The following is a 27,811-nucleotide window of genomic DNA, read 5'->3' as shown; positions in this document are numbered from 1 at the left end:
CTAAGTCCAATCCACAGAGTGGTTGGTGTTAGGAAGGGAATCCAGCTGTAAAAAAAATCCTGCCAAAACAGTCACAGAAACCTGGTGCAGGCTTCTACTTGGCCAGCTCCTGTCAAACCGTTCTATCCAATCCAACATGGAAGGCAGACATTAAGCGATGATTATGATGATGACGATATATGCATATATATATATATATATATACATCATGATCATCATCGTTTAACGTCCGTTTTCCATGCTAGCATGGGTTGGACGGTTCGACGGGATCTGGGAAGCCAGGAGGCTGCACCAGACTCCAGTCTGATCTGGAAGTGTTTCTACAGCTGGATGCCCTTCCTAACGCCAACCACTCCATGAGTGTAGTGGGTGCTTTTTACATGCCACCGGCACAGGGGCCAGAGGAGGCTGGCAAACGGCCACGATTGGTTGGTGCTTTTACGTGTCACTGACACGGATGCCAGTCAGGCAGCACTGGCATCTGCCATGTTCGGACGGTGCTTTTAACGTGTCACCGGCACAGGTATCTTAACTGCAATTTCCATTTGGTTTTCATTTTGATGTTGGTGTTAACGTACTTGACTCAATAGGTCTCAAGAACAGCGGGTCACTCTACACATGTATTTATTTATTACATATATATTTGCATGCATTGGTTAGACAAATGTCATTGAAGCTTTGTTTTACGGTCAAATGCTCTTCCTCGTATCTACCCCTATTTTTCAAGTGAAAGATCTCTTATTCCTCGTGGCTTTGTAAACACAATTCAAAAAGATGATTTGTTAATAAGAGAACTGACAACAACAATACTGCTTATGTCTAAACTTTCATATGATGATGATATAATAATAATAATAATAATCTGCTTGTTTGTTTGCCTGTCACACTTTAGTTTGTTAAAGAGGTGGAATGAGTGAGATGTAGAGTGAAAGTGAGAGGGGGAAATGTAGGTACAGGAGAAAGAAGAGAGGAGTATAATGATACACTGAGGGAGAGGCAAAGAGCAAGAGAAAAGAAGGAAAGAGAAGTGTTACTGATGTGCTGTAGGGTGGGGAAGTGGTTAAGAACGTGGGTTACTAACCCCAAGATTTGAACAAACACAAGGTTACCTACCTGCTTACCAGTCGAATTCAGCGTCCACACTCACGTATGAGAGAGACTCCAACACACACACACACATATATATATATATATATATATATATATATATATATATATATAAGGTGTGCATTATGTGGTCGGTCGGTTCAGCTGAAAATATGCACACACCTGTTAAAAGTGCTGGCAAGTTTGCATGACAACTATTTTTTTTCCTCAAATGAAAGGCGTGACCTCTAGGACAAAATTCCTCATCTTATAAAATGTGGCCCCAGTACACCCGAATGACATCGGGTTATATTAACCAAAATGTGAAAAGGGGTCTAAATGGGGCTGGAAGGGGATTAAAATTTAAAGGAGCGGGTGTTTAGGAATTCTCTGTTACATCAAGCTAAAAAATTTGCGCCAGCCTTTTAATCGTCAATGTGTTGCCGTCCATGATGAAGTTTTGAATGCTTGCCATGGTGAGTCTACTGTCGTGAGAAAGAATCACCTCAAAACTTGGTGTTTAGGGTTTTTCTTTTACATCAAGTTCAAAATTTTACGCCAGCCATTGAACTGTCAATACGTTGCTGTCCGTCGTTAAGAAATGCCAGCCATGGTGACTCTACTATCCTCACATTCTATCCCTTCAAACTTTGGTTTCCAATATTTTATTATTTTTATTCAGCTCGCAAGTTCGTCTGTCCCTTTTAAATGTTAGTGTTTTGCTGTCTGCCTTGAAGCAGACCTTTCCGTTGTTACTGCCTGATATTTATGATTGATCTTTCTAAATATTTTATTTCTCAACTTACTCAAGATCTTTTGTTGTTTATAAATGGGAGAGAGATAGATAAAGATAGAGAGTAAGAGAAAGCGAGGGATAGTCCGAGAGAAAGGAAGAGTAAGAGAGTGGGGAAAGTGAGAAAGGAGAGAGAAACAAAGAGGGAGAATCATCATCATCGTTTAACGTCCGTTTTCCGTGCTAGCACGGGTTGGACAGGGGTCTGAGAAGCCAGGAGGCTGCACCAGGCCAGGCTCCAGTCTGATCTGGCAGTGTTTCTACAGGTGGATGCCCTTCCTAACGCCAACCACTCTGTGAGCGTAGTGGGTGCTTTTTTCGTGCCGCCGGCACAGGTGCCAGGGGGGCTGGGAGCGTCCACGATCGGTTGGTGCTTTTTACGTGCCACCGGCACAGGAGCCAGTCAAGGTGGCGCTGCAATCCGCCACGTTCGGATGGTGCTTTTTACGTGCTGAAAGGAAGCAACAGAAAGTAACAACCACACTCTTACCCGCGCGTAGAGCGGGTCACCTTCAGCTAGTATATATATATATACACACACACACACACATATATACGACGGGCTTCTTTCAGTTTCCGTCTACCAAATCACAAGGCTTTGGTCGGCCTGAGGCTATAGCAGAAGACACTTCACGCAGTGGGACGGAACCCGGAACCATGTGGTTGGTGAGCAAGTTACTTACCACAGTCACTCCTACGCCAATAGGTGAAAATTCGCAAAGTAGAAATAGTACTGTACTGTATTTTTTTTTATATTTAATTTGTATATATTTATTTTATTATAAATGCAAAGCAACACCACAGAAGAATTGACGTAAGCTTAAATAAGAAACCGCGACAGGTGAACCACGATATGGCAAGGTATGACTGTGTGTGCTAGAATTTCAAATCCCATCCTAAATATTTCTAAGAAGTATCTTTTACTGATGCTACTATTATCAATATGTGGGGAAATGAAAGCAAGAGCACAGAGTCTAGGAAATCTGTGATATGAGGTAGTGTCAAGGAACAGTCATTATATTTGATGGCACATAGCATTCAGCTACATTAAAACTTTAAAATAAAGCTGTGTTCACCTGAAACTGATGAGATTTATGCTGCACTATTCCGTTGCATTTATTGCTGAAATTATTTTGACCAGACACTGAATATTTGTGGGGAAATATATGATTCCAGTAACCTAAGAGCATGTTGTGTATCTCTGCAACACACAAAATAAAATAAAACAAAGGAATAGCCTTTTACAACTGGCAATTGGCTATGTTTTACTTGTGTCAGTCACTGGACTGTGCCCATGCTGGGGCACTGCTTTGAAGGGTTTTAGTTGAACAAATTGACTTCAATACTAATTTTCTTTAAGCCTGGTTTGTATTTTATTAGTCTTTTATCAAACTGGCCAAGGTACAGAGACATAAGCAAATCAACACTGGTTCACAAGCAGTAGGGTCCTGAACAGACACGTGTGTGTGTGTGTGTGTGAGAGAGAGAGAGAGAGGGAGAGGCCTCCACAGTTTTTGTTTACCAAAATTCACTTGCAAGGCATTGTTCAACTTGTCTAAGATGCTGTGCAGTAAGACTGAACCCAAAACTATGTGGTTGCAGACCAAGTTTCTTAACCACACAACCACATCTGTGCCCATGTTCTTAAATGATTGTCTCACCTCAATTATGTTTGTATTCTTTTTTCATAATAACATAAAAGATTACATCTTTAACAAATCTTTGTCCAGTATCCCATGCTAATTGTATATTAAATACTACTGCAATGAAAGACAGGAATTGTTGAAGTAATTTTCCAAATGGTTCGTTTACCATTCATTAATGAAGTCAGTGAGACAGACTGGATGTGATATACTGGTTCTTTGCACAAAGACTGAACTCAAGAATGTTAAGATTCCAGTTCAATATATTTACTTTACACTTATTCTATTCAGATTTCTCAAATATGTCATTTTATGCTAATCTAGTCACTAAGTTCATTTAAGCTGCACTGTAACTTTCAAACACCTATAGAGGTTATTACAAAACTATATCGGTACTTTACTGATATTGACAAATTTTTTTTTTATATACTAAAGGATTAGTAAATAAACCAATAGATTTCTGAAACAGATGATTGGCAGGCTTTCAGAATGGTTATCACTACCTCATGGAGAAAGAAAAGAGAAGGAATCGAGCAATTGTTCAATGGTTTATTTAGTATATAAATAATTGGTTGATGAAACTTGGAAAGTACCAATATTTATCCACAAATATATTTGACACAACACATTTTGCACAAGTTAATTATTAATTGCTTACTTAATGTTAATTATGTAAAAATAATAGGGAAATTACTTGGCAAATTTTATCTTTATATGCAAATGGGACTCATTTTCTTACTCTTTCCTTTTCTCTCCATTTTTATATTGTTGTCTATGTTAATATTAATCCTTGTCTACTTCTTTGAAAAATGGTAACTACATAGAAATTTGGCAAAATTGATTTTACTTTGTCTTATGAGAGAAATTCAACTGTTAATCAATTATATATTTGTGGAAAAGACTGACGTTGTCTCAGCTGCAGTTGTGCAGGCAAAGGTGTTAGTAAACGTGGTCAGATTGAGCTGAAAATGTGCACAACTGTGGGGAATGTGCTGGTGAGTATGCATGGCAAATTTCAGTTTGCTCCATTGAAAAGCGTGGCCACTAGGGCAAAATTCATCATCTTTAAACAAACTTTAACAAGTGTTTGCCGTTTCTCTCTTTTGGCTAACACCCCTTCTCCCTCCATCTCTCTCTTTCCTCCCTTCCCTCCACTTTCTCTCTGTAACAATGTTTGACAGCTTCCATTATCTCTCTTTCCCACTTTATATTTTATATTTAATGCGTATGTATATATATAATGTGTGCATATGTGGTCGGATTGAGCTGAAAATTTGCACACCTATGTTAAAAGTGCTGGCGAGTTTGCATCGCAACTTTGAGTTTGCTCAATTGAAAGGCTTGGCCTCTAGGGCAAAATTTCTCATCTTTAAAACATTGGCCGAGTAGACCCGAATGAAATCGGGTTATAATACTAGTGATGATATATAATTGTAAAAGACTCACCTGGCTTCAACTGTTAACAGTAACATAATTGAAACAGAATCACTTGGCTTTTAAATTCTTCAAATTAAAAGTTATTCTATTTTTATAAATGTATTATAGATGCACTACTTTTCTACCAGCTGCATTAAATTAGCCTTAATATGAATTGAAAACTTTCAAAGATAGGTGTATATGGTTCACTTCTATTTTACTATTTACAGTTAAATATATATTTTTATAAAAATAGTATATATCCCATTTATAAAAAATCATAAATTATAATTAACATTTAATACATAAAGTTATATAACACTTCAACAATAAACTGCAACTGATATAAACACTGAAAATTTGGGATGGGTGGAGAGTTTTGTACAAGTATAAAAGAAAACAACTAGAATTATGTTTTTTTTTTAAAAAAAAACATAGTAACTGACTAAAATATCAAAAGTATAAATCCTGTCTCAAGGAATGTAATCAACTGAACTACAAGTCCTACATGTTGGAATGTTGTTCAATCTTACTAATAGTCTTTCATCATGACTACAGTTTTTTATGTTGGGAAGAGTTAGTATAATAAATTCCGTCCATCATAGAAATATTCAACAGACATTCTCCAAGCCAATCTTGATGTTTCTTTGCTACAAAAATATTGTTTACAGTGCAGATAACAGGCTACAACAAAAGAACAAACAAATACTGACCAAATGATTATGTTTGTCTTTGATATCATTTATATTTGGCGAAAAAATAAATTAGAAATAAGAGTTAAGAGATTCTTGATTGAAATCTGTGTCTGAGGCAGTTATTAAAATCAGAACTTCTTTGAAAGTAGTACAGAAGACCAAATGTTATCAAGAAGCAGCACCATATCTGTGTGTATGTATATATCTACATACAGAAATACATCTTGCTCTAAAAATTGTGAACAACACACACACACTCTCTGTTTCTCTCTATTCTAGATATATACATTTAACTGTTTTTATATTTTTATATACATAGAAATAAACATGTTTATGTTTGCATATTCAAACAAGCACCCACAAACATAAAAACATTTACATATATACAAAGACACATATAAAACACTAATAGACATACATGGTGATCATTTTTAGTAAAAGATTTCATATATTTAAAATAAAAATGTATTACATATGAAATAACCTGAAATAATTCTGCAAGGCCCAGTGAGGTATACCAATACCATATGGAAATGTACTTTATGAAATGTGAGTATATACCTGTGTTTTTTATAGAAAGAAAGACATAATGTAACAATGATTAACAGTTCTGATCACCAAATGAATCTAGTTTTGTTTTCCAGTGTATTAAATGGTAACTTCCAGTAACAAAAGTATTTAATAGCAACAAAACAAAGAGTATTTTTTTTCATTCTATTCCAGCTCTGAAGAAGCAACAAATGAGGTATATTCTTTGGTATTTTAATATAAATGATGTGTGGAGACTTTATATTGAAAACAACACTTGTTCGTCAAGCATTCTCAAGCATCCAGCAGTAAATTTCAATAGTCAGTTAGAAACCCTGAAACAAAATAAAAGAAACTATTAAAGCAAAAAGCTTAGATTGATAATTTATTATCAGTAAGGATGTACCTAAGGCAATGTAATAAGGATGGACCTAGATACAATGAATTTCGTACAAAAGCAGAGTAAATTTCAAAATAAGAGCCTTCTTTTCAGTTTTACTACCTTAAAGTTTTTACTCCTGAATTCATCCTGATTAACAAATTTATCTGGAGACCTCACTGATGCTGGTGCCACATAAAGAGCACCCAGTACACTGTAAAGTGTTTGGCATTAGGAACCATACCAAAACAAACAGTAGAGCTTGGCACAGTCTTCTACAAACAGTAGAGCTTGGCCAGCATCACTCAAACTAACCAACTCACGCCAGCATGGAAGGTAGACATTAAATGATGATGATAATGATGATTTACACACTTCATCATCTAATGTTTTCTTTTTTCAGATGGAAGTGTGGTTCAAAGGATATTTGATTTCTATTTCTAGCAAGCTGAGTGACCATGTAGGGATTTCTTTGTTAGTTCATACCTTTTTTAGTATACAGCTTAAGTTGTGAAATTCCTATGAATTATCAGTGATAAATTAAAGACCTTGTAGGAATTGTTTGTTTTCAAACTGATCCTTTGTAGACAAAGTGCAGATCTATTAATAATAAGTTGTTGAGAAAAAATTCACATTTGAAGACACAAATCCCCCAAACACGCTAGAATTACTCTGTCTTTTAGCTGATTTTGGCAATTACATTCTCCAGAGGAGAGAAAGTCAAAAATAATCCGGGTAAGATTTGTGCAAACCACTTAGAAGAAAGTACTAATTCTAAAGTTCTCACTCCAATCTAATCATTGAAAAGTGATATAAATTTCTATGACAGAATTGATAGAGTATTGTGGTATTTGTTCCACCTCTTTACATTCTAAGTTCAAATCCTGCCAGGTCAATTTGCCTTCCATTCTTCTGGGACTATTGACAAAATAATGTAGTAGACCAATACTGGGGTTGATTTAATTGACTAACACTTCTCCCAAATTTCTGGCTTTCAACCTACATGTCACAGTTTTTTTTCTATTACATATAACAGTCATACTGATTTCTTAATTAGACACAAAGCCTCAAATCTGACTACAAGATAAACTCAATTAAACTGATCCCTATACTTGAGCAGTACTTTATTTTATCAACTCTGAAAGGACGAAAGGTAAAATTAACCTGTGTTATTTAAACTCATAGCTGTAACTATATTCTGCAAGACATTTTTTTACTGTAGGTCTTACCAATTCTACATACTTAATATCTTACATCAGGAAACTAATGTTAAAAACACACGATTCAGCTGCTAACTTGACAACATACATTTTCCTTTTGGTGGTGAGGGTTTATTGGGTACTAAAGCTAATAATACATCAATACTTTCAATTTTCTTTTTGTATTAAACAACTTTCAAAGAATTTTGTCATAAGTTACCCTGCTTCAAAAATGAAGATAAAATATCATGTCAAAGAAGAAATGTGTTAAATCATCATCATCATCATCATTTAACGTCCGCTTTCCATGCTAGCATGGGTTGGACGGTTCAACTGGGGTCTGGGAAGCCAGAAGGCTGCACCAGGCCCAGTCTGATCTGGCAATGTTTCTACGGCTGGATGCCCTTCCTAACACCAACCACTCCGTGAGTGTAGTGGGTGCTTTTTACGTGCCACCAGCACAGATGCCAGACGAGGCTGGCAAACGGCCACAATCAGATGGTGCTTTTTACATGCCACCGTAATTTTAATATTTCTACCATATGCAACTCTCCAGATGGTGCAACCCAACCGCTCACTTTGAATTGATAAAAGGTGTTTTTTTCCAATTTACACACACACATATATATATATATATATATACACACACACACACACACACACATATATGCATATAAACACACATGCATACATGTGTGTGTGCGTGTATATATGATATATAATGGAAAAGGAAAAAAAAAATCCATATAATCAAGGGTATAAATGAATAACAATGAATGACAATTGATATTGGAAATTACATATTAGTTATAGCAATACCTTCATTTGTTTTCTTACCTCTGTGGCCTTACGTCATTGCTGAACTTTCTTTCTTCTTTTTAATCATGCTTACCAAATATTTGAATCGTAAAATGCAGTCCTCCTATAATAAAAAGTAACGAATATACATAAACTAGTTTATGCCACAGTCTTGAACAGTAACAAAATTTAATTTATTTGAAAAGGAAAACTGCTTCATACCTTAGATTTTGAAGGGATTTTTTCAGCAATTTTTTCCCATCTTAACTCAGTACCTTTTGGATACAACCGCAACATCTTTTCAAAAGTCATCTGATCAGCCTGAGACCAGAAATCTGGAGTGTCTCTTGACATTTCATCAGTTACTTTGATATGGGAACTATGACTGCTACTATTGCTTCTATCAGTAGTTGATAGAGATTTTGAGGGTACACTGTTTGTCTGGACCTTTTCAGACTCAACTGTTTCAATTGAACCAATATTTTGTGCTACAGTTTTAATATTGTTTTTTTTCTTTTGATTAGATGAGAGTCCTTTCTCTTCACTTGGCGTTTGAGAACCATACATTGTATCTAAAAATACTTCCGAATTCATTTTAGTAGATATAATGTTGTCATTAACAAAGTTCGATTTTGTTGTTGGTTTAACATTTACACTATCTGAAAAAAAAGAAGAAATAATAAAATAAGAAAAATGAATTTTTAAACAAAGGTTTATAAGAAAGAGAAATTAGAAGAAACTGGAATGTCAGAACAATGTCAATGATGGTTATAAAAAAGATTGATAATAATAATAATGAAATTATTGTATACAGTGCTCAGGTGCACCACAACTTGTCAAAAGTGCATATAAAGCATATGCAGTAATGTACAAATGTCTGGAAAGTGAACAGTGTATGAGTCAGATACATGTTTGCGTGTGTATGGAGGGGAGAAAATCAGGTGTAGTGTTGGCGAATCTCGGGAAGCATGGAAGTTTTGAAGGATGCAGTGCTCCGACAACTAACAACTGATGCCGGCAGTTTGTTCCATGCTTCAGCAACTCTTAGCATGAAAAAATGTTTCCGAAAGTCATAGGAGCTGTGCTGTTTTCTGACTTTGTAAACATGTCCACGGGTGTTAGACAGGTGGAATTTGAAAAGGTGCTCAGAGTTATTGTTGGTAAGGGTGACAATACTTATTGCCATATTGAAGGAGAGGCACTCTCCTTGAATATGGCAATAATCTTAACTTGGTAGAGAAGGCTCTTGATTCAGAATGGTGGTGATGAGTAATATTGGTGCAGTTAATATGGAATCAAACAGATGGAGGTTAGTGTAAAACAAGTATATTTGAAATAGAAAGAAGTACCATGACATAATAAGGTATAGAATGGAAAACTTTGAATGATAATTGAGGTAGGTGTTTAGAGAGAGAAATTGAGTGCAGATGGTGAAATGTACAGACATGCATGAAATGGAATAAATTCAAAGAGAAGCCAAATGCACACAGCAAGTTCAAGAGATATGAAACCACTACTATAGAAAACTGAAAAGGGAAGAGAAAGGGCCAATGTATGAAAGTTTCCAGTTAAGGGAAAAGAGATAATAAATTAATCCAAACCACCCATAGCTGTCATTCACAAGCAAGTATGACTTTACAGCATGTACCTTGTTTTTATTGATTTAGATGTCTACGGAGTTGTAAGATGGCATAGACACACTCTCAGCCCTCTAACCTTTGACTCAGTGAAACAAATAACAAACGAACACAGTGAGAGGTGTACTAGTACTGGGTGGTACTCATTTTCAGCTGTGTAGAGTGGAACAACATAAAGTAAAATGCCTTGCTCAAGAAGACAATGCACCAGCCAGTCCAGGAATTGAACACACAACCATATGCTTCTGAATACAACACACAAACCACTAGGCCACATGCTTATTTAAAAAGAGAAAAACAACTGACCTTGTAAGCCTGATATAGAATTTGCTAGAATGTTTTTCTTGTTGCTTTTTGATTTGCTTATAACCTGTAATTCAAAAATGAATGGTGATAGCAGTAGTGATTTTTTTAATAATTTAACTTATATTTTCAAAAAAAACAGAACTTCTTTACATTCCTGGATACATGAAGAGTACTTGAAAGAAAGATGTCTTTTAGTTTGGTCCTCTGAACTCTTAGGCATACTTTATTTCATGCTTGAGACAAAACTTATTACCCTACTTGCTTCAGTCTGACAACAGACTTCATTAACTGTAAGAAGCACATTTTATGGAAATATAAATGTCCAATTTTGGAAAGAGAACCTGAAATTATTCTAGTGTAAAAATAATGATAGATGAAAAATACTATTAAAAAAATTAATAAAATGCCAACTTCATTTCCTTGCTTTTTTATATTGCTTAGAGCTATATAGAGGATGATGAAAGTCCTGTGTGTGTGTGTACACATACATATGTAAACAAATAAATATACACTAAACAATGAGAAACTAAATTTAAATGCCAAATTAAATAGAGCTTGCTGAATATTTAGAATCTAAACATTAGATGAGTAACAGATAAAAATAACACGAAATGAAAATAGAGAACATGATATTCAAAAACAAGGCTATATTTAGTAGAATAAAGCCAAATGGTCATTATAAACTATGTTCTAAATAGTTGTTTTTGATTAGATTTAATGTCCTTTGTTATTCGAGGAAGAAGATAAAGTCAATTGAATTTAACTACTTGTATTTATATAAATGTTTAAGAAAAGAAACAAAATTTGAATTCAGCAACGTAAAATTGCACACAAATGGATATCTAACTATTTTAGGGTCGTCTACATCAAACACACGGCAAATGATACATTTATTAAAAAACATACTTTTAAAGGATAAAAGTTATTTTGGAACACCCTTGCCTCCTTTATTATAAATAATTATACATATAATAATAATTAGAATGTTACCTCTGAAACCGGTCGAGCCACCATCTCAGCTACTTTTTCCCACCGACCCGTAGTTCCTCCAGGGTATTTTGCAATAGCTCTGGCCAGCAAAGCATATTCTTCTTCATTCCATTCAACACCAGACTATATTTACATGTAAATAAAGGAAACCTGTTTATTTCTACTGTGAGAGCTAGTTTTCCTCATGAACATGTGATATAAAAGTTATCTTGGAATATAGATAAATAATCAAAAGCACAAAGATTAAAACTTATTCATAAAGTAATAATAAATAACAGAAACAGCCAAATCTGACTTTGATACTAACTTTTTTTCTTAGTTGTTATCAGCCCTAAGACATAATTATCTCAAGTCCCAGGAGCCAAAGGGCTACCCAATTTTCATGTTGTTTACATGGCTAAGCTCACAACATTCCTATTAAACAGAATGTCAGTCTGTCAGGGTTACTTATTTACAGCTGAGTGGACTGGAACAATGTGAAATGAAGTGTTTTGCTCCAGAACACAATGCACTGCCCAATCTAGGAATTGAAACTATAATCCTACATCATGAGTGCAACACCCTAACCACTAAACAACACGCATTCACCCCCACCCAAAAAAATCTTTAGTTAAATATAAACCAGCAAGACAAAAACAGCAGTTATTTATAAATAAAGTATGAAAGCTACTTCTATCATAATATCATCATCATTTAACATCCGCTTTCCATGCTAGCATGGGTTGGACGATTTGACTGAGGGCTGGCGAACCAGATGGCTACACCAGGCTTCAATCTTGATCTGGCAGAGTTTCTACAGCTGGATGCCCTTCCTAACACCAACCACTCCGAGAGTGTAGTGGGTGCTTTTACGTGCCAGTCAGGCGGTACTGGCAACGACCTCGCTCGAATCTTTTACACATGCCACCAGCACAGATGCCAGTAAGGCGATGCTGGTAACAATAACAATTTTCTAAAAAGAAATCATAGTATTTTGGTAATTGAAAATGTTAAATACTTCTTTACAGCTGAAGAGAACACGTATTTTATTTCTTTCACGTTGACCTAAAATTAAGTCAATGCAATCTCTAATATTCACAAAATGTAAAAATCCCATGTGATATTCAACCAGAAAGTTTTTAGTGAAATGGCAACAAAAAGGACATCTGGCTGTTGAATACTGCTTCATGCTAACCCAGCATGGAAAAAGTGAATGTTAAAACAATGATGAATAATTTATTTACCTTTATTTTTTGTTCAGGCTTTGAATCAAGAGTGATGTCAATGGAAGGAGTATACGCTACAGCAGCTGTAGATGCAAACGTCTCTGCAGAATATTCTGGAAGTTCAATCCTTTGACGTTTTTTGACTTTCTTTACTGGTTCTACAATGTACAAAGGAAAAGAGCAAAATTTCAGGAGCTGAATGAAACTACAAATGCAATTTGCAAACCAAGCAACTTTAGCAGAGCCGTCTTAATCCACTGTGATACTTCTTCCTTTTTGTATTGCTTCCAATATTAATACAGCTTGGAAGATAATGACCTATTCTGTAATTTCTACAAATTCTACTTTTGAAGATGGAGAGAGCAAAAGCTGAATTTAAAAACCTGAGCTGGTTATTTCAATGAAATCTCAAACTCTTATTAACTCACCTGAAATTGACCCCAGGTTCTAGGATACAAACTTCCTCTTTGAAGTGATCTAAACCAAAACCTCCCATCAAAATTTCATGTTAATCTCGGTTCCAAACATCAACTCAATAATGAAAAAGTTATTTTACAAAATCCCTCGTTATTTAAAATAGTGCTTTTCAGAAATATGGTAACAAAAAGGTTAATAATGACTTGGAACCATGTGATTCCATTGCACAACCCTTGGATAAGAGTCACTGATCAAAGACAGAAACTGTATCAAGACACATCTTTTATTATTATCATCAATTGTTCTGCAATCTATTTGTTTCCATGCTTGCATGGGTTGAACAGAATTTGTTGAGGTAGATTTTCCTTTGTTGGGATGTCGTTCCTATAACCAACCCTAACCTGTTTCCAAGTAAGGTAACATTTCTCCATGACTAGACATGTTTTCATGGAAGTTTAGTAACTAAGGACACTGCTTGCATGACAATACTTGTTTGCAACTATCACACAATGACAAGGCAAGGAGACAGTATCACATGCGCATACACACACACACAAGATGCTTCTTTTAGTTTCAGTCTATCAAATCTTTCCACAAGGCTTAGGTTAGCCTGCCTAAAGTGCTACACAGTAGGACTGAACTGAGAACCATGTGGTCAGGAAGCAAAAAACTTCTTACCACATAGCCATGCCTGCACCTCATAACCACCTACACATTTTACAACTGAGACTGTTGCTGTTGTCTGCACTGTTTTACTCAAGATCAGCCTTAATTGAGTAGACTTTTGATCATTTCAGCTGTGACCATCGCACTATCTTTTTGTATACCACTGACAATTCAGTGTTTTTATATACCACTGATATTCAGTGTGACCTATTTTAAGACCAAAGCATGTGGTTTGAAGAAAATCTGTTATTTTTAGCAAATTAAGAGATTACATAGAAAATTTCTTTGCTTGTAAAGCAGTTTTTCTGGAACGGTCCACCAGAAGTCCTGTTCACTTTTGTTTTCTTATAATCTCAGTAAACCAAGTGGGATAGAATATCATTGGTATGTTTTTGTTTACATCTAATCTCAAAACCAAAAAAAAGAAGGAAATCACAATGAATGCTATAAAATAATTACACATGGATGTAACATTGTGTACACAATATCCCCTGATAATTATATACTGTCTTACAATATAAGTAATAAGGTGGAATATGATTGAAAATTTGTACTTTGAATAACAATATTAAATCTGTAATGGACTGTTGTTAACAGGCAGTGAATTGTAAAATTTCCATGACAACACAAACCTTGAATAGGGGTTTTTTCTTCTTCCACTTCAACTTCTTTACATCTCTCTCTCCAAGATATGAGATATTGTCTAAGTAGACAGTAGTAGAGAGGAATACTGAGGGTGTTTGTATAGAGCCAGCAGGTCAGACGTAGTGGCCACAAATCAATTAATTGGGGGCGACTAATGGCATCCAACTCCTCTTTAAATTCAGCTTCAATCTCATTTTCACACATTGCTGCTTTCTTACGGCTTTTCTTCTCAGATTTCTTCAACTTGCTTGCATAGTTTTCTTCCTAAGACCATTGACACAAATTAGATAAAAATATCAGAAGTTTTGCAAAGATTAAAATCGATAAAAGTAAAAAGTAACTATCTTAAGTTATTTTTTTTTTACTGTAGTTAACCATAACTAAATAAACAAATTTATATATTTCTGCAAATAAATTATTGTAGAACAGGACATTCTTCCAAATACAAAAAATTTAACATTGACATGCTTTCCCAATAATTCAGTGTCATGCAGGATTTGAACTCTTATCACTAACTCTTCTTACAAAATTTATAAAACTTTCTTATTTGAGGAAACTGGTTTAGAGGAGGGTACCAAGGAATTTTCTCAAGTTTTCACATTTAGAAGGATTAGAAATTTTAAACAACTGATCTAAACTTCTTCAACTCTACTTTTATATAAACTTATCACAACTGTTTTCAAAAGATACATGGAGAGCTGGATAATTAAGATGTAGAACTGCTAATTCTACTTTAATGCATGCAAAAATACAGAAAAAAGAAATAGAGCATTACGTTTTTATATTTCTGACATTAATTAGTGTGTAATGTGTACATTTATTTAATGGTTCTTTCATCATTCTTTCAACAAGTACAGTGAAGAATGTATTTTGCTGATGAGGGCATAAGACTAAAACCTATCTGGAGTTGTTCCCCGCCATATTAAAACAATTTAATATTAGTTATTGACAAATGTTCTTTCTAAGGTTCTCAGAATATTGACCCTCTAGAATTCCAGCCCTGCTCATGTCTTTCTGTTGTGTGTTGATTTACAAAGGTTCAAGTGGAACATTAAGGGCTTCGGTGTCCTAAGTTTAAGAAGGCCTGCAAAGACAGTGGACATTATCCTTCCTCCTGACCCAGCAAGTAAAAGAAAAATGGTTACAAGAATAAAGGAGGAGCACTAGAGAGAGGAAACAACAAATGCATTAAATTGATTGACCAGGTTATGAAATTTACTGAAAAAGTTTATGATATAGTTTGGCTTTGTACCAGAATGCAGTACAACTGATATTAATCTTCCTTAGCTAGGAGTAAGCTACTCCAGCTAGCATTTGGTGAGCTCAGAGTATCACACTCTATAATCTGATGGTCATTAAAGAAACCAGTATGTAAATGGAAAGCCGTGAAGAGAAGTGCAGTCAGTAAAGTAAGCATTAACAATGAGTATAGCAGCAATTTTAATGGCACAAGTAGGGATATACCGAAATTCAGTTTTCATCCTTCTCCTGTTTATTAAGTCGTCCAGGCCATAACAAAGATGTTTCAGATCAGTTGCCCATAGGAACTTTTGTATGGTGATAGCTTAGCCTTCATAACTGGATCTGTCACAGATTTAGAGAAGAAATTCCTAATTTAGAAACAAAACCTAGAATTGAGAGGTCCCAAAATAAACCTAGTAAAGTTTAAGTTGCCAGGAAATCATTGGAGAAGTGGACATTTATGGTGCAACCAGAACGAAATATGGATACAAGAGGTGTAGTGAGATCGTATAAAGGCTGACAGAAAAGGTAGACTTTATATGTAGCAGATGTACGGTAATCTCTAAGCTGAAGTTGTCTGTGTGTGTATGGCAGGTTTGGTAGCCTTCAACTAACACTATCTCCTCCAAGACCCTACAGTGCAAGTTGACCAAAATTGAGAGTATGATAGAAGAAGGCTTGCTCTTCCTTCTGTAGAAGAAAAAATTCAAATCGGACCATGTTAACACCAAAAATTATTTACATCAAAAAGGTGCTTTTTTCCTATGAAAATCCCTATTTTATTACAATTTTTTGACTGCTGTGTTGCCATTTTTTGGTGTATTGCAACCAGAAAAATGTTCACTTAAAGAGAATAACAAGCTACATAATGCAAAATTTTTACTTTTCAAAAATTCCAATGCTAAAGTGTCAAAACAAACCCGAGCAATGCCAGGCGATAGTGCTAGTTACACGTAAAATAAATTTCTTCCAATACTAGGAAGGTTCTATAGATATAGTTGATAGCTTATCTTATTGTTAGTGAGGTGACCTAATTAAAACTGGAGATGGGTGTGTTTTGAAAACATAGTTGCCAGAGTAAGAACAGGGTGGAAAAAGTTCAGGGAGCTATTACCTCTGCTGGCAACAAATAGTTTCTCTCTCAAAATGAAGAGCAGATTGTATGATGCTTGTGTACAAAGTACGATGCTGTGAGACATGGGCTTGAATGCAGAAGATATGCAAAGGCTGGAAAAAATGAAGTGAGCATGCTACAATGAATGTCAAGTGTAGGCGTGCATGAACAACAGAGTACAAATGAGCTGAAAATCTGGACATATGGGAAAAATCAAATGTAGTTTACAAGAAAAGAGACTGTGCTGGTGCAGGTAGGTGATGTGTATTGAAGGTGACAATTGTGAAAAGAAGTGCCAAGTGCTACAAGTGGACAGAACCAATGGACAAGAAAAGAGATCAAGGAAGACATGAAACAAAATGATGAAAACTGATCTCAAGAGGCTGACCTCATGAAAGAGATGAGGAAACATCTTGACAAATGAAGAAATATGCTAGAGAAGATCTATCCAACCATATAAGCATGGAAACACAGTTGCAAAACTGATGATGAGGATGATGATGGAGTTTGAGATATTTATATTTGAATATCATGAATATCTTCCCTCTTTGTTCATAACACTATCTCTCTGGCATCCCATCACTTGTGAAACAACAGACAGCAAAGCACCAGGTCTGTCCATATTCAACCCTATCATCCATCTCCATCATTCTATCTCTTTTCCATTTCTCTCTCTCTCTCTAACCCATGACCCAGCCACCATGTAGCTGTCTACCGCTCTCTCTCCCGCATCACCCACTTGTGCCAACCACTTGGGTCCTCTTCCATTACTCTCCCGTCTTTCATACTCGCAGGCTGGTTCTCTCCCATTACTCTCTTTGTTATCATTCCCTTAGTCATGCTATTGCTGCTGCTGCTCACCCCACCCCACCAACAACAACAACCTTCAAGCAGCTGCCTACCTCTCTCTTTCTCTCGCCAACCACACTCATACTCTGGTTCTTTCCCTTATATTCTCTTCTATCACCTCCTTGCTTTTACCACACTGGTCTTTTCTGATCGCCCTCTCTTCCTCTCACTCAGTTATGAAGAAAGGAAATGGAAACAACACTGAGAAGAGGAGACTACTTTCTGGAGCCAGCAGTGAGGAGCAAAAGACTCTTCTGGTTTGCTGGGAACAAAACAACTACTTTACAACTAGTTCCACAACAAAAGTGCACTCAATACGTTTTGTAAAGCGGTTGTTAAGAGGAAGGACATCCAGTCATACAAACCAGGTCAAAAATGGAACATACAAGCAAAAGGAAACCCATAAAACCCATGCCGGCATGCAGAAGTGTAAAGGATGATGATAATGATGATGATGGCAGTAGTGGTGGTAGTGATGATGATGATGCTCCTCGGGTAAATGAAATGCATGTAAAAAAAAAAAAGGATAAGAAACTGAAGGTAACTGAAGAATATACTAATTGGAATATAATAAACATGCAAAAGAGGAGGTTAAGGTCTGGTTGATCAGTACCATTTTAAAAAGCAAGAAATCAAAATACTTACCACAGTAAACTTCCGCTCTAAGTAAACTGACCAGATGACTAGGTATTGGCCCACAGTCAGAATCAGGAACATTAAAACACTAAGCTCAAGTAAACCCATTTTACGAACTCGCCGATAGTAAAAAACAGGTTGCTTCCAATCAGGAAGTCCATTCTTGAGAACATCGTTGTACCTAAAAGTAACAAAGAAGATGTCAGAAAGGCAATCTCTTTCCCAAACAAAAACTCTTTGTCATTAAGTAGATGTTTTACTGATTTATATCAATGATTTTCATACAAACATGAGTGAGGAGAGTAGGGTCTTTTTTTTTCCATACTGGGGCAAACAAAGTTATGTGCTTTGTTCAGTGTCACATAATAATGGTTAGTTTTGAACTCACAACCATAGTCAGTTGTCCAGCATCTTAACTCTTTTGATGCAAACCTGCATGAGACAACTCCTGGTTCACAATTCTGACATAATTCCTTTTTTGGCAAGGTGGATCTTGAAGCATATAAAGCTATAAATAATAGGATGTAAACAAATATTGGGTTAAAAAACCTTTTTGGACAGAAAACGTTGAAGGCTGCTCATGGGACTCAAACCCACATTTCCTGTGAACATGACAGGCATTCCACTATTGGACCAAAGCATTCCTTTGAATTTCTCTATCCATTTAGAAACTTTATTCTTACCAGCAAGAATTCTATGTTGTTGATGTCATAAGAATTTATAAACTTCAAGAGAACATCACATAATTCTTTTTTGTGAATGATGGATTTCAAAGTAGATAAATCTACAAATAATATTGTGCAAATATTGGATTAAAAAGCCCTTTAACCCTTTCGTTACCAACCCGGCTCTGGCTCTGAGTACAAATGCCTTGTTTTCATAAGTTTTGAATTAAAACCTTCCACCAAACCTTAGTCTCAATTTATGTTCATAACACTAGCTTAATGATAACCAAGTAATTTTACTAAATTCTTTGTTATATTTAAAGTAATTGAAAGAAACAGAGAGCATCTCAAAATAAATACAGTAACGAAAGGGTTAAATACAAAAAGGAATACAACATCAACAACACAGATAGTCTATTAGTGACTGTATGTAAGTTAAAACCTATTTTACTAAGTTCTTCCTATTCTTGCTTATTTTCACAATTAATTGTATTATATAGCAGAGCCTTGACACTAACAGCTGAAGCAACAAGAATCCAAAGCATATTCTGTTAGATTTGAAATGAGGCACAAAACTAGATAATGTAAAGCTTCTGGTTCAACTTTATCTAGATGGCAACTTGATGTACCATCTGGAAAATAGCGATAGATCACTGGATCTATCCAACATGACAATTGTGTATAATATATATCCACAAGCCTGTAATAACCAGATACTAAGCAAGTGCACACTCAATGGTTACATCACTCTGAGCAATAGTGATTTTTTTCGAGGCACAAACCTAATTGTTAGAGGGAGTAGTCAACTGCATTAAATACCTAGTATGTTACGGGTAGTAATGTTTATATTTATTAGGCAGTTTCAGGAGCGATGATTAACCAAGAAAAATCAGTGGGCTTGAGGCTCGGCATCTGGAGAAGCAAGTCCATGCTGTCCAACTGTGTTACTGGGCACTGGATGGACAGACCAGTTAAATTGCTTGGGGTCTGGTTTGGTCTGGACCTCCAGATGGACAAAATCTGAGATGAGGTAACAAGCAGGGTGACTACTCTCACCCAGAAATGGGCTGAGAGAAAGCTATCCCTGAAAGGTCGGGCAGAGATGACTAATGTGGATATCGTATTCTATCATCTAGTATCATTTGATTGTCGTACCTTGTCCCAGCCACCATCTGATTACACTGGAGTGTATACTCTTCCGCTTCTTGTGGAAGGACACATTCCAATAGTTAGACAGTCTATTTGCTGTCAACACCTGCTGTAAGGTGGCCTGGGCATGCTGTGGTTGACGACACACAGACATGCGCTGAGGCTACAACATCTCCAGTGCTTCCTCAACAGTGAACAGGTGTGGTTGCTGTTCGCCAGACATGTATTTCCACAGACAGTTTCTTTAACAGAGCTGCAGCCCTGGGTAAAACAAACCGAGGGAGTGCATTTGGAAAGTGGAGTGTCTTCAAGCGCTCACAGCCCTCAGCCAATCAGACACTGCAATAGGCAGAACATCCACTTTAACTTTTTATAGAGGATTAGTGGAGGGAAAGTGTGACAACGTTCTTGAGGAGACCTTGGGTATTGAAGAAGATCAGCTAGCCACTCTTTTCTGGAGAACTTTCAGCCTGGGACCGATGGATAATTTCCAAAAATCTTTGACCTGGCAGTGCTACCAGGGAGCTATACCTGTTTGAGATAAACTTTATAGGCACAGAACTGAGCAAGACAGGATGTGCGCAAGACAAGATGGTCCTGTATGCACTCGTCCAGTTCCCAAGAACTGGTGACCTGTGGGTTTATGTCAAACAACTGCTGTCGTGTGTAGGACAGATCTAGCTGTCAACTGAATCCATTGTGAAGATTGCCCTGCCACTTTCCTTTAACCGGGAAGGAAAGGCTGTGTTTATATGCCTGGTGGCCATTGTGAAAGAGGTTGTATGGTGGATGAGATTGAAGGAGCTGACGATAAACAGTTTTCTCGTTGGCCAATCCCTAATCAACTTCAAGTTTCACTTGGAAAGGAAAATAAGGGAAGAGAGGGAAGTGTTGTCTTCTAGCCAGTTTGCTGAAAGGTGGATATAAATGGTAAGAATGGTGCAAGTGAAAAAAAGGCACCTACCCCAAAAGTCAGGGTACCCATGGTTTTTATGGGATTTTTCCATTGGCAGCCCTCGAATGTCACCTCCCTATTGAGGATTACACACTGTTGTTTTTCTTTTTTAAATTTTGTTAGTCTTGTTTACATGCACAACCTGCATAACAACATACACATACACACACACACACATTCTTTTGTTTTGTCCTGTACTGTCCATGTTTTTCTTAATGTAAACCTTTATGGTTAATAACGAAATCATTATTATTATTATTCAAATTCCACTGAAGTCAACTTTGCCTTTTGTCCCTTTTGGGATTGATAAAATAAGTACAATAGATCACTGGGATATCAATGCAATCAACTAATTCCTCCCCTGGATTTGATGGCCTTGTGCCAAAATTTGAAACCATTATTATTAAGCGGGTGAGCTGAAAGAATCATTAGCACACCGGACAAAATGCTTAGCACCATTTCTTTTGAGTCTTCATATTATTAGTTCACATTCCACTGAGGTCGGCTTTATCTTTTCTTCTGTCAGGGTTGATAAAATAAGTACCGGTTGAGTACTAGGGTTGATGTAATCAACTTGAACCAACCTCAAAATTTCAAGCTTTGTGCCTTTAGTAGAAAGGATTATTATTATTATTTTCCTTGACACATCACTGAAGACAGGCTCTTTAGATTTGCTTGCACCATACTCCAAGTATCCCTTGCCTCTATACATCATATGAAAACAGGGAACTGAACCTGTGAAGTTTTTCTCCAAGGGAAATATGCTTGAACGAAGTCTTCTCTTTGCATGCCACTAATGTTGTTGGAAGCAAGGGCTAATGCAGAATGCAAAGAGAGACAATGCTCGGACAAATTTTGTCAATTCATCACTATGAACCTGTACTTAATTTACTTCTGAAAAGACAAAAGGAAAATTTTAACTCAAATCACAGAAAGCCAGGACAAATACTCTATGGTATTCTACCTGATGCTCTAATGATTCTACCAATTTGCTGCTATTTAACATCTATCCCTTTGACTGTAATTTGACCAGATAGAATAAAAACATCTGCTTAATATAAAGAAGACAATGCAAGTAAGAAGTCTCAACAGTCTCAACCTACCACAATATCAATAATTTATACCAACAAATTTAACATACATCTGATTGAGCCAATGAGGGAATCTCTGTACAGTTGCTCAGCCTGCTAGAATTAGCAAATAGAAAATGATACCTTGCTGTCTTGAAAAGGGAGAGATTCATTGGATAATGTAATCCTAAATGTGCAATGCTTCGAATGACAGGGTGGACATGGCTGGAAATTTATTCAGTCTAGTCTGATCTAGGGCTAAATGACCATAACATAAGCTTCTTGCTTCTTTAAGATATACGTACTAACCTTTGTCTTTTCTCAGGATCTTTCAAAACTTCATAAACTGACACCATCTGAGCAAATAAAGAATAGAAACAATTTCAAAAAATAAAATAAACAGTTCACCTTTTTATTTATACATTCTTAAACAACCGTACACTCACACAAACACATACATGATGATTATGATGATACACATGCAGTATATATCATTCCTATAAATGATTTACAGCTGTTAGTGCATGTAAGTCATGGAGAGAAGGTGGGGAGGAGTGAATCTGTCACATATATTACAGTAGATTGCAAGTAAAAGCATGGCTATGTGGTTAAAAAGTTTGTTTTACAATAACTCTGGAGTCTATCAAACTGCACAGCATGTTGGGCAAGTATCTTCTACCATAAACTTTGGGTTGTCTAATGTCTTGTGAGAAAACTGCAGCAGTCAATCATATATATATATATATGTAGGTGTGTGGTGGTCTCCTTTCCTAGCTGGAGTAGTCATGTACTTCCTCTACAGCAAATTACACGTACCTATTTCAATCAAGGGTTGTTGTCTTGCAAGCTACTTGGTGATCTCACTAGTACCAAGAATACATGAAAAGTACTGGGTACACTCTGTAAAGAGGTTAGCATTAAGAAGGGTATCCAGCTGTAGAAGTCATGCCAAAACAGACTGTGGAGCTTCACAGTCTTCTGATCTGTTGGATCCTGTCAAACTGTCCAACCCATACCAGCATGGAATACAGACACTAAACCATGATGATGATATTCACATGAAAATACAGATTTATTCGTGCATTGAACAAAAATATCTTGTATCTATTTGTTTGGGTTACATGCAGTCCCTAATTACTCTCACTGTAAAAAAATGTAATTAACCAGTGATTGGCCTCTTGGAAACCTATAAATAACAATACTTTTGTTTACATGTGCATGATATATATATATATATATATATATATATATATATATATATATTTAAAGGGGAGGCACAAATTAAAATCACAAACCAAACATTTCCGTATTTGAGCTACTTATCTTTCTTTCAAACTTTCCGGGCCTGCATAAATGAAAGTAGACGCAAAAGGTAGACTACTGACTGGTTAATTTGGATAAATAATGAATAATTCAAGAGTTTGAAGTGAAAATGTTGCTGACATTTTATTAAAAGCAATACACTGGGTTTAACAGCCAAACTACAAATCAATAGATTAATCTAAATTACAATTGGCAAGCTAATAAGTAACTTATTATCTTGTACTTGAAGTCTAACCAACATAAACTCAATTTTTCAGTTGTTCAGATTTATTTAACATCTGTAAAAGATTGGACAAAGCATATCTGAAAATTAAATATATGTATTATTGTATTTCCCAGTAACACATATTTAATGTGTTTAATAAACTCATACTATTTTCCTTTTTTAAATCAGGGTCTTATCACTAGCAGATCAGATTACAGAGTGAAATTCAATAACAGCTGGGTCTCATTCTCAGTTCAATGCTTGTCCATAGAATAAGTCTACATTTAAAACTCACATATATTAAATATAACCCAGTACTATCATCATCATCATTTAACGTCCGTTTTCCACGCTAGCACGGGTTGGACAGTTCAACCGGGGTCTGGGAAGCCAAGAGGCTGTACCAGGCTCCAGTCTGATCTGGCAGTGTTTCTACAGATGGATGCCCTTCCTAATGCCAACCTCTCCAAGAGTGTAGTGGGTGCTTTTTACATGCCACCGGCACAGAAGCCAGTCAAGGCGGTACTGGCATCGGCCACGTTTGGATAGTGCCTCTTACGTGCCACCGGCACTATGATTAATATATTTATTAATAGTAACCAGAAAGAAGTTTACAAGAGTTTACTGGCACCTGTAACTGAAAACCATGTTTTGCTTGGTTCATGGTGAATCAACAATGATGATGTCTCAAAGAGCAATTTGTAAACAGGTCGAAGTACGATTGATGTAGGTGCTATTTGTTGTCACTTTGGTAATTCAGCTGACACACTGCCTAATGCTAATCAATGGCAACTAAAGGAAGACAGGAATACACAATAAGTTACAAGCTATAAGTTCTTGAATATGCCAAACAACATAGCAAGTGGGCAACTGAGCAACCATCAAAAGAGAAAATAATTTGTGAATGAAAAAAAAAAACAGAGGATACATAATTTTACACATATCCAATGCACACCTGTATAGAAAATGAACTTGATGATGATGGATACAAATAAACAAATACACGGTCTCAAAGACAATGTGCAAGACAAGAAGGCTGGCAGAACAGGTATGTACATATCAGCAGATGAGTTTACAGCATTTTCATCATGTACAATGTTTTCATGAAAAAGTATGGCCAAGCAATGGAATAAAGACAAAGAATACACAGAAGGTGCCTAAAGGGTATGATGCAAAACTCCTTGAATTTCACAAAAATGTGATCAATGCCAAACTGGAAACAAATTCCGCACTGGGCAATTAGGACAATATGTGGATCATGTACTGTTAACATTCAATGTGCCAAAAATACAACTTGCTAATTATAATATTAGGGTGCATCTTATCATTTATAGCATCTTATGAAAAAGGAAATAGGCTAATCAGATTAATTAAGCAAAAGTAATTTTTGTATTTTTTTTTTTTTATTAATTTGCCTTTATTCAAAATAAAGATTCTTGTTTGAAGAGATCATTACTAATATTGCTAATAAGCTGAATTGAGAATGTCATTTTAAATCCAGCATTCTTTTGTACTCATTCTAGAAGTTGATGATTAAAAAATGTGTTTTAAGCCAGTCTTTCTTTCAGTTATTTCAATAGGAATTTTAATCCTTGGTAGATGTTTTATTTAAGGACAAGCACTTGATCATAAAAAGGTAAGAGAAGAAGAAAACAAACTTACCTCAAGGAATTTCTTTTCGGCATCAGGAGCTTTATTTTTATCAGGGTGAAGTTGCAAAGAAAGCTTGCGATAAGCTCGCCGTATCTCTGTTGCTGAAGCAGTCTAAATGGAACCAAAAAATAATCTTTAATCAAGAATATTAATATAAAAAGAACTGTAATAAAAAAAAATATATTATTTTATCAAGCATTACTTGGTGATTGTAATCTTAAACAGAAAGTCTCAAACAATTCTTGTCACTCACCAATATACTTCAACCTTTAGCTCAGATATGCTGACTCTTTAGTTTACTTTTCTTATTGCTACTACTGTAGATTCTGCTCTTCAGAGACAGGTGATTGCATACTACCTCCACCAACGTATCATATCTACTCCTCCGATCACCACTCACTCAGATACAGAGACAAGTCATACATAAGACTGATACATAAATACAGTGAATGGTCAAAACACTGCACATATTCACAAGCATTTTTCATTTTGAATTAAAAATAAACCCTGATACTATACTCTTTCCTCAACTATGCCATGGTGTTCACAAATGAATAAAGACCTTATATTCTACATGTAACATGGAGCTTAATTAGAGAATTTGCAGGCACAAAACTTTATACAGAATTCTAGGAAATCTCAATCAAAGAATCAATGTGAAATCTAAGAGTGCATCCATACCAGCACCGCCTTGACTGGTTTCCGTGCTGGTGGCACGTAAAAAGCACCAACCAATCATGGCCAATGCCAGCCTCCCCTGGCACCTGAGCCGGTAGCACATAAAAAGCACCCACTACACTCATGGAGTGGTTGGCATTAGGAAGGGCATCCAGCTGTAGAAACACTGCCAGATCAGACTGGAGCCTGGTGCAGCCTCCTGGCTTCCCAGACCCCAGTCGAACCGTCCAACCCGTGCTAGCATGGAAAACGGACGTTAAACGTTGATGATGTTGATGCTTATTGTAAGCATACGAACAAAAACAACTGCTTAGTTCTAACCCTATACAAAATGTAGCCCCACCTCTTCCATGACAACAGATGTATCCAAGAAAGTGAACCATTTACTATTCTTTTCATCACTATTACATTTCACCAACCAAATTCCACACTAAATACAATGGACAACTGTGTCTCCATCAAAAAAAAAAAAAAAGTTTCAATACTCTAGAATTATTTCAGAGCCCAATTCAGCTATCAGGAATCAGGTGTTCTGCTATTGTTCCAACAGGTTTCTTTGACTTTTTTTTTTTTCTTGCTTTTGTAATTACATAATCAATTGCTATGACAATGTAACAAGCTATTTGATTTGGGCCTTGCAGTGACACTGAAGAATGAGTTACAGGATACCTTTAAATAATTAAATTCAAGCATTATTTAAGTCGAGATGTTTAAATACATACAGAATCAGCTACAAACGAATAAATAGATCAAAACTGTTACTGATACTCTGGGAAAACATTCCAACCAGCTGTCACCCGCCAGTAGCCAATACTCCATCTTTTGATCAGTATCAGATTAACAATATATATATATATATATATAACAATTTGCAATCCCCAGAAAATCTGAAGAATCGTGGAACAATAAGTTGTTTTAAACTTTTTGGGTTCCATGAACTCAAAACAATATCTCAACGTTCATGTTTGCAAATAAATTAGATCGTAAAACAGAAAGGGGGGTTAATAGATGTGTTAAACCCGGTAGGATAACAAAACTTACTTTGAGCAAACACCTCTACTATGATATAAATAAAGAATAGGATTATAAGAAAATGCACATGTCATTTAACAACGTTGTATATATGTGTTCGTGTATCTGGATATGTGTATGTGTGTGTGTGTATTGGCCATAAACTGAAGAACTGTCAACACTCAACACACTTGACTGAAAACACGATTAGAAATGAAAATATACGTATCACAAGAGATGCATTACACATTTCTTTATCAATTAAGTCTTAAATATACATATAAGTAACGCATTCTTCTGAATCGGTTAAAATGCTTTTCTTTCTTTGAGAATTTGTAATGATAGTCTCCTGTCATACGCATCTATCATGTTGGTTCGTCAAGTTACGCCTTTAAAACAATCGCTTACCTCATCAACGCCTAAAACTTCATAGAAGTTACTGCCGATTTCTTCAACAAGATCAAAAAGTTCCAAATGATCACTATCCCAAGCAATAACAATGCCACATGCAAGCCAGAAACTCAACAGACACGTTGACAGACCACCGGTAGGCGCCATGTTTGATCAAAGGGAGAAATTATTATGTTACTTAAATACTTTGTTTTTATTATTATTGTTTTTTTTTTTGCAATCTTACTAATTCTAAATAGAATAAAAAATTTTATGATGTTTCAGAAAGTTTTAATTAATTTAAAAATAAGAACTGATAAATTTGTATGCGATATATTAATTTGTTGGTTATTGTACGCTCCCACAGCTGTCCGAATTTGATTTGATTTTAAGAGAGCGGTACAGTGAGGGGGGGGCATCGTTTAAATATTCGGAGTTTTTTTTTTTTTACATTTGGCTGGTTGCACT

At 35.9% G+C, this 27,811-nt stretch overlaps 1 protein-coding gene across 2 annotated transcripts; it reads right to left on the bottom strand.

The window, feature by feature from the left end:
- Nucleotides 1-4,057: 4,057 nt before the first annotated feature.
- On the bottom strand, nucleotides 4,058-27,541 carry LOC115215628 (uncharacterized protein F54F2.9). 2 transcript variants are annotated; one of them, XM_036506142.1, is made up of 11 exons: nucleotides 27,362-27,541; nucleotides 25,274-25,375; nucleotides 22,393-22,439; nucleotides 18,254-18,425; nucleotides 14,391-14,667; nucleotides 12,694-12,833; nucleotides 11,471-11,593; nucleotides 10,481-10,544; nucleotides 8,760-9,196; nucleotides 8,559-8,661; nucleotides 4,058-6,496 (listed from the first exon to the last, which is right to left on the bottom strand). In XM_036506142.1, exons 1-10 carry the CDS (start codon nucleotides 27,509-27,511, stop codon nucleotides 8,587-8,589), a joined length of 1,587 nt encoding a protein of 528 aa, XP_036362035.1. In that variant the 5' UTR covers nucleotides 27,512-27,541; the 3' UTR covers nucleotides 4,058-6,496; nucleotides 8,559-8,586. The 2 variants fall into 2 exon arrangements, with proteins under 2 accessions (XP_036362035.1, XP_029640737.1); XM_029784877.2 differs by having other exon boundaries at nucleotides 8,577-8,661.
- Nucleotides 27,542-27,811: the final 270 nt, after the last annotated feature.

Source organism: Octopus sinensis, linkage group LG9 (assembly GCF_006345805.1).
Source record: "Octopus sinensis linkage group LG9, ASM634580v1, whole genome shotgun sequence".
In the NCBI taxonomy this organism is placed as follows: domain Eukaryota; kingdom Metazoa; phylum Mollusca; class Cephalopoda; order Octopoda; family Octopodidae; genus Octopus; species Octopus sinensis.
The sequence above is the reverse complement of the archived record's forward strand: the minus strand, read 5'-3'. Positions and strand labels throughout refer to the sequence as shown.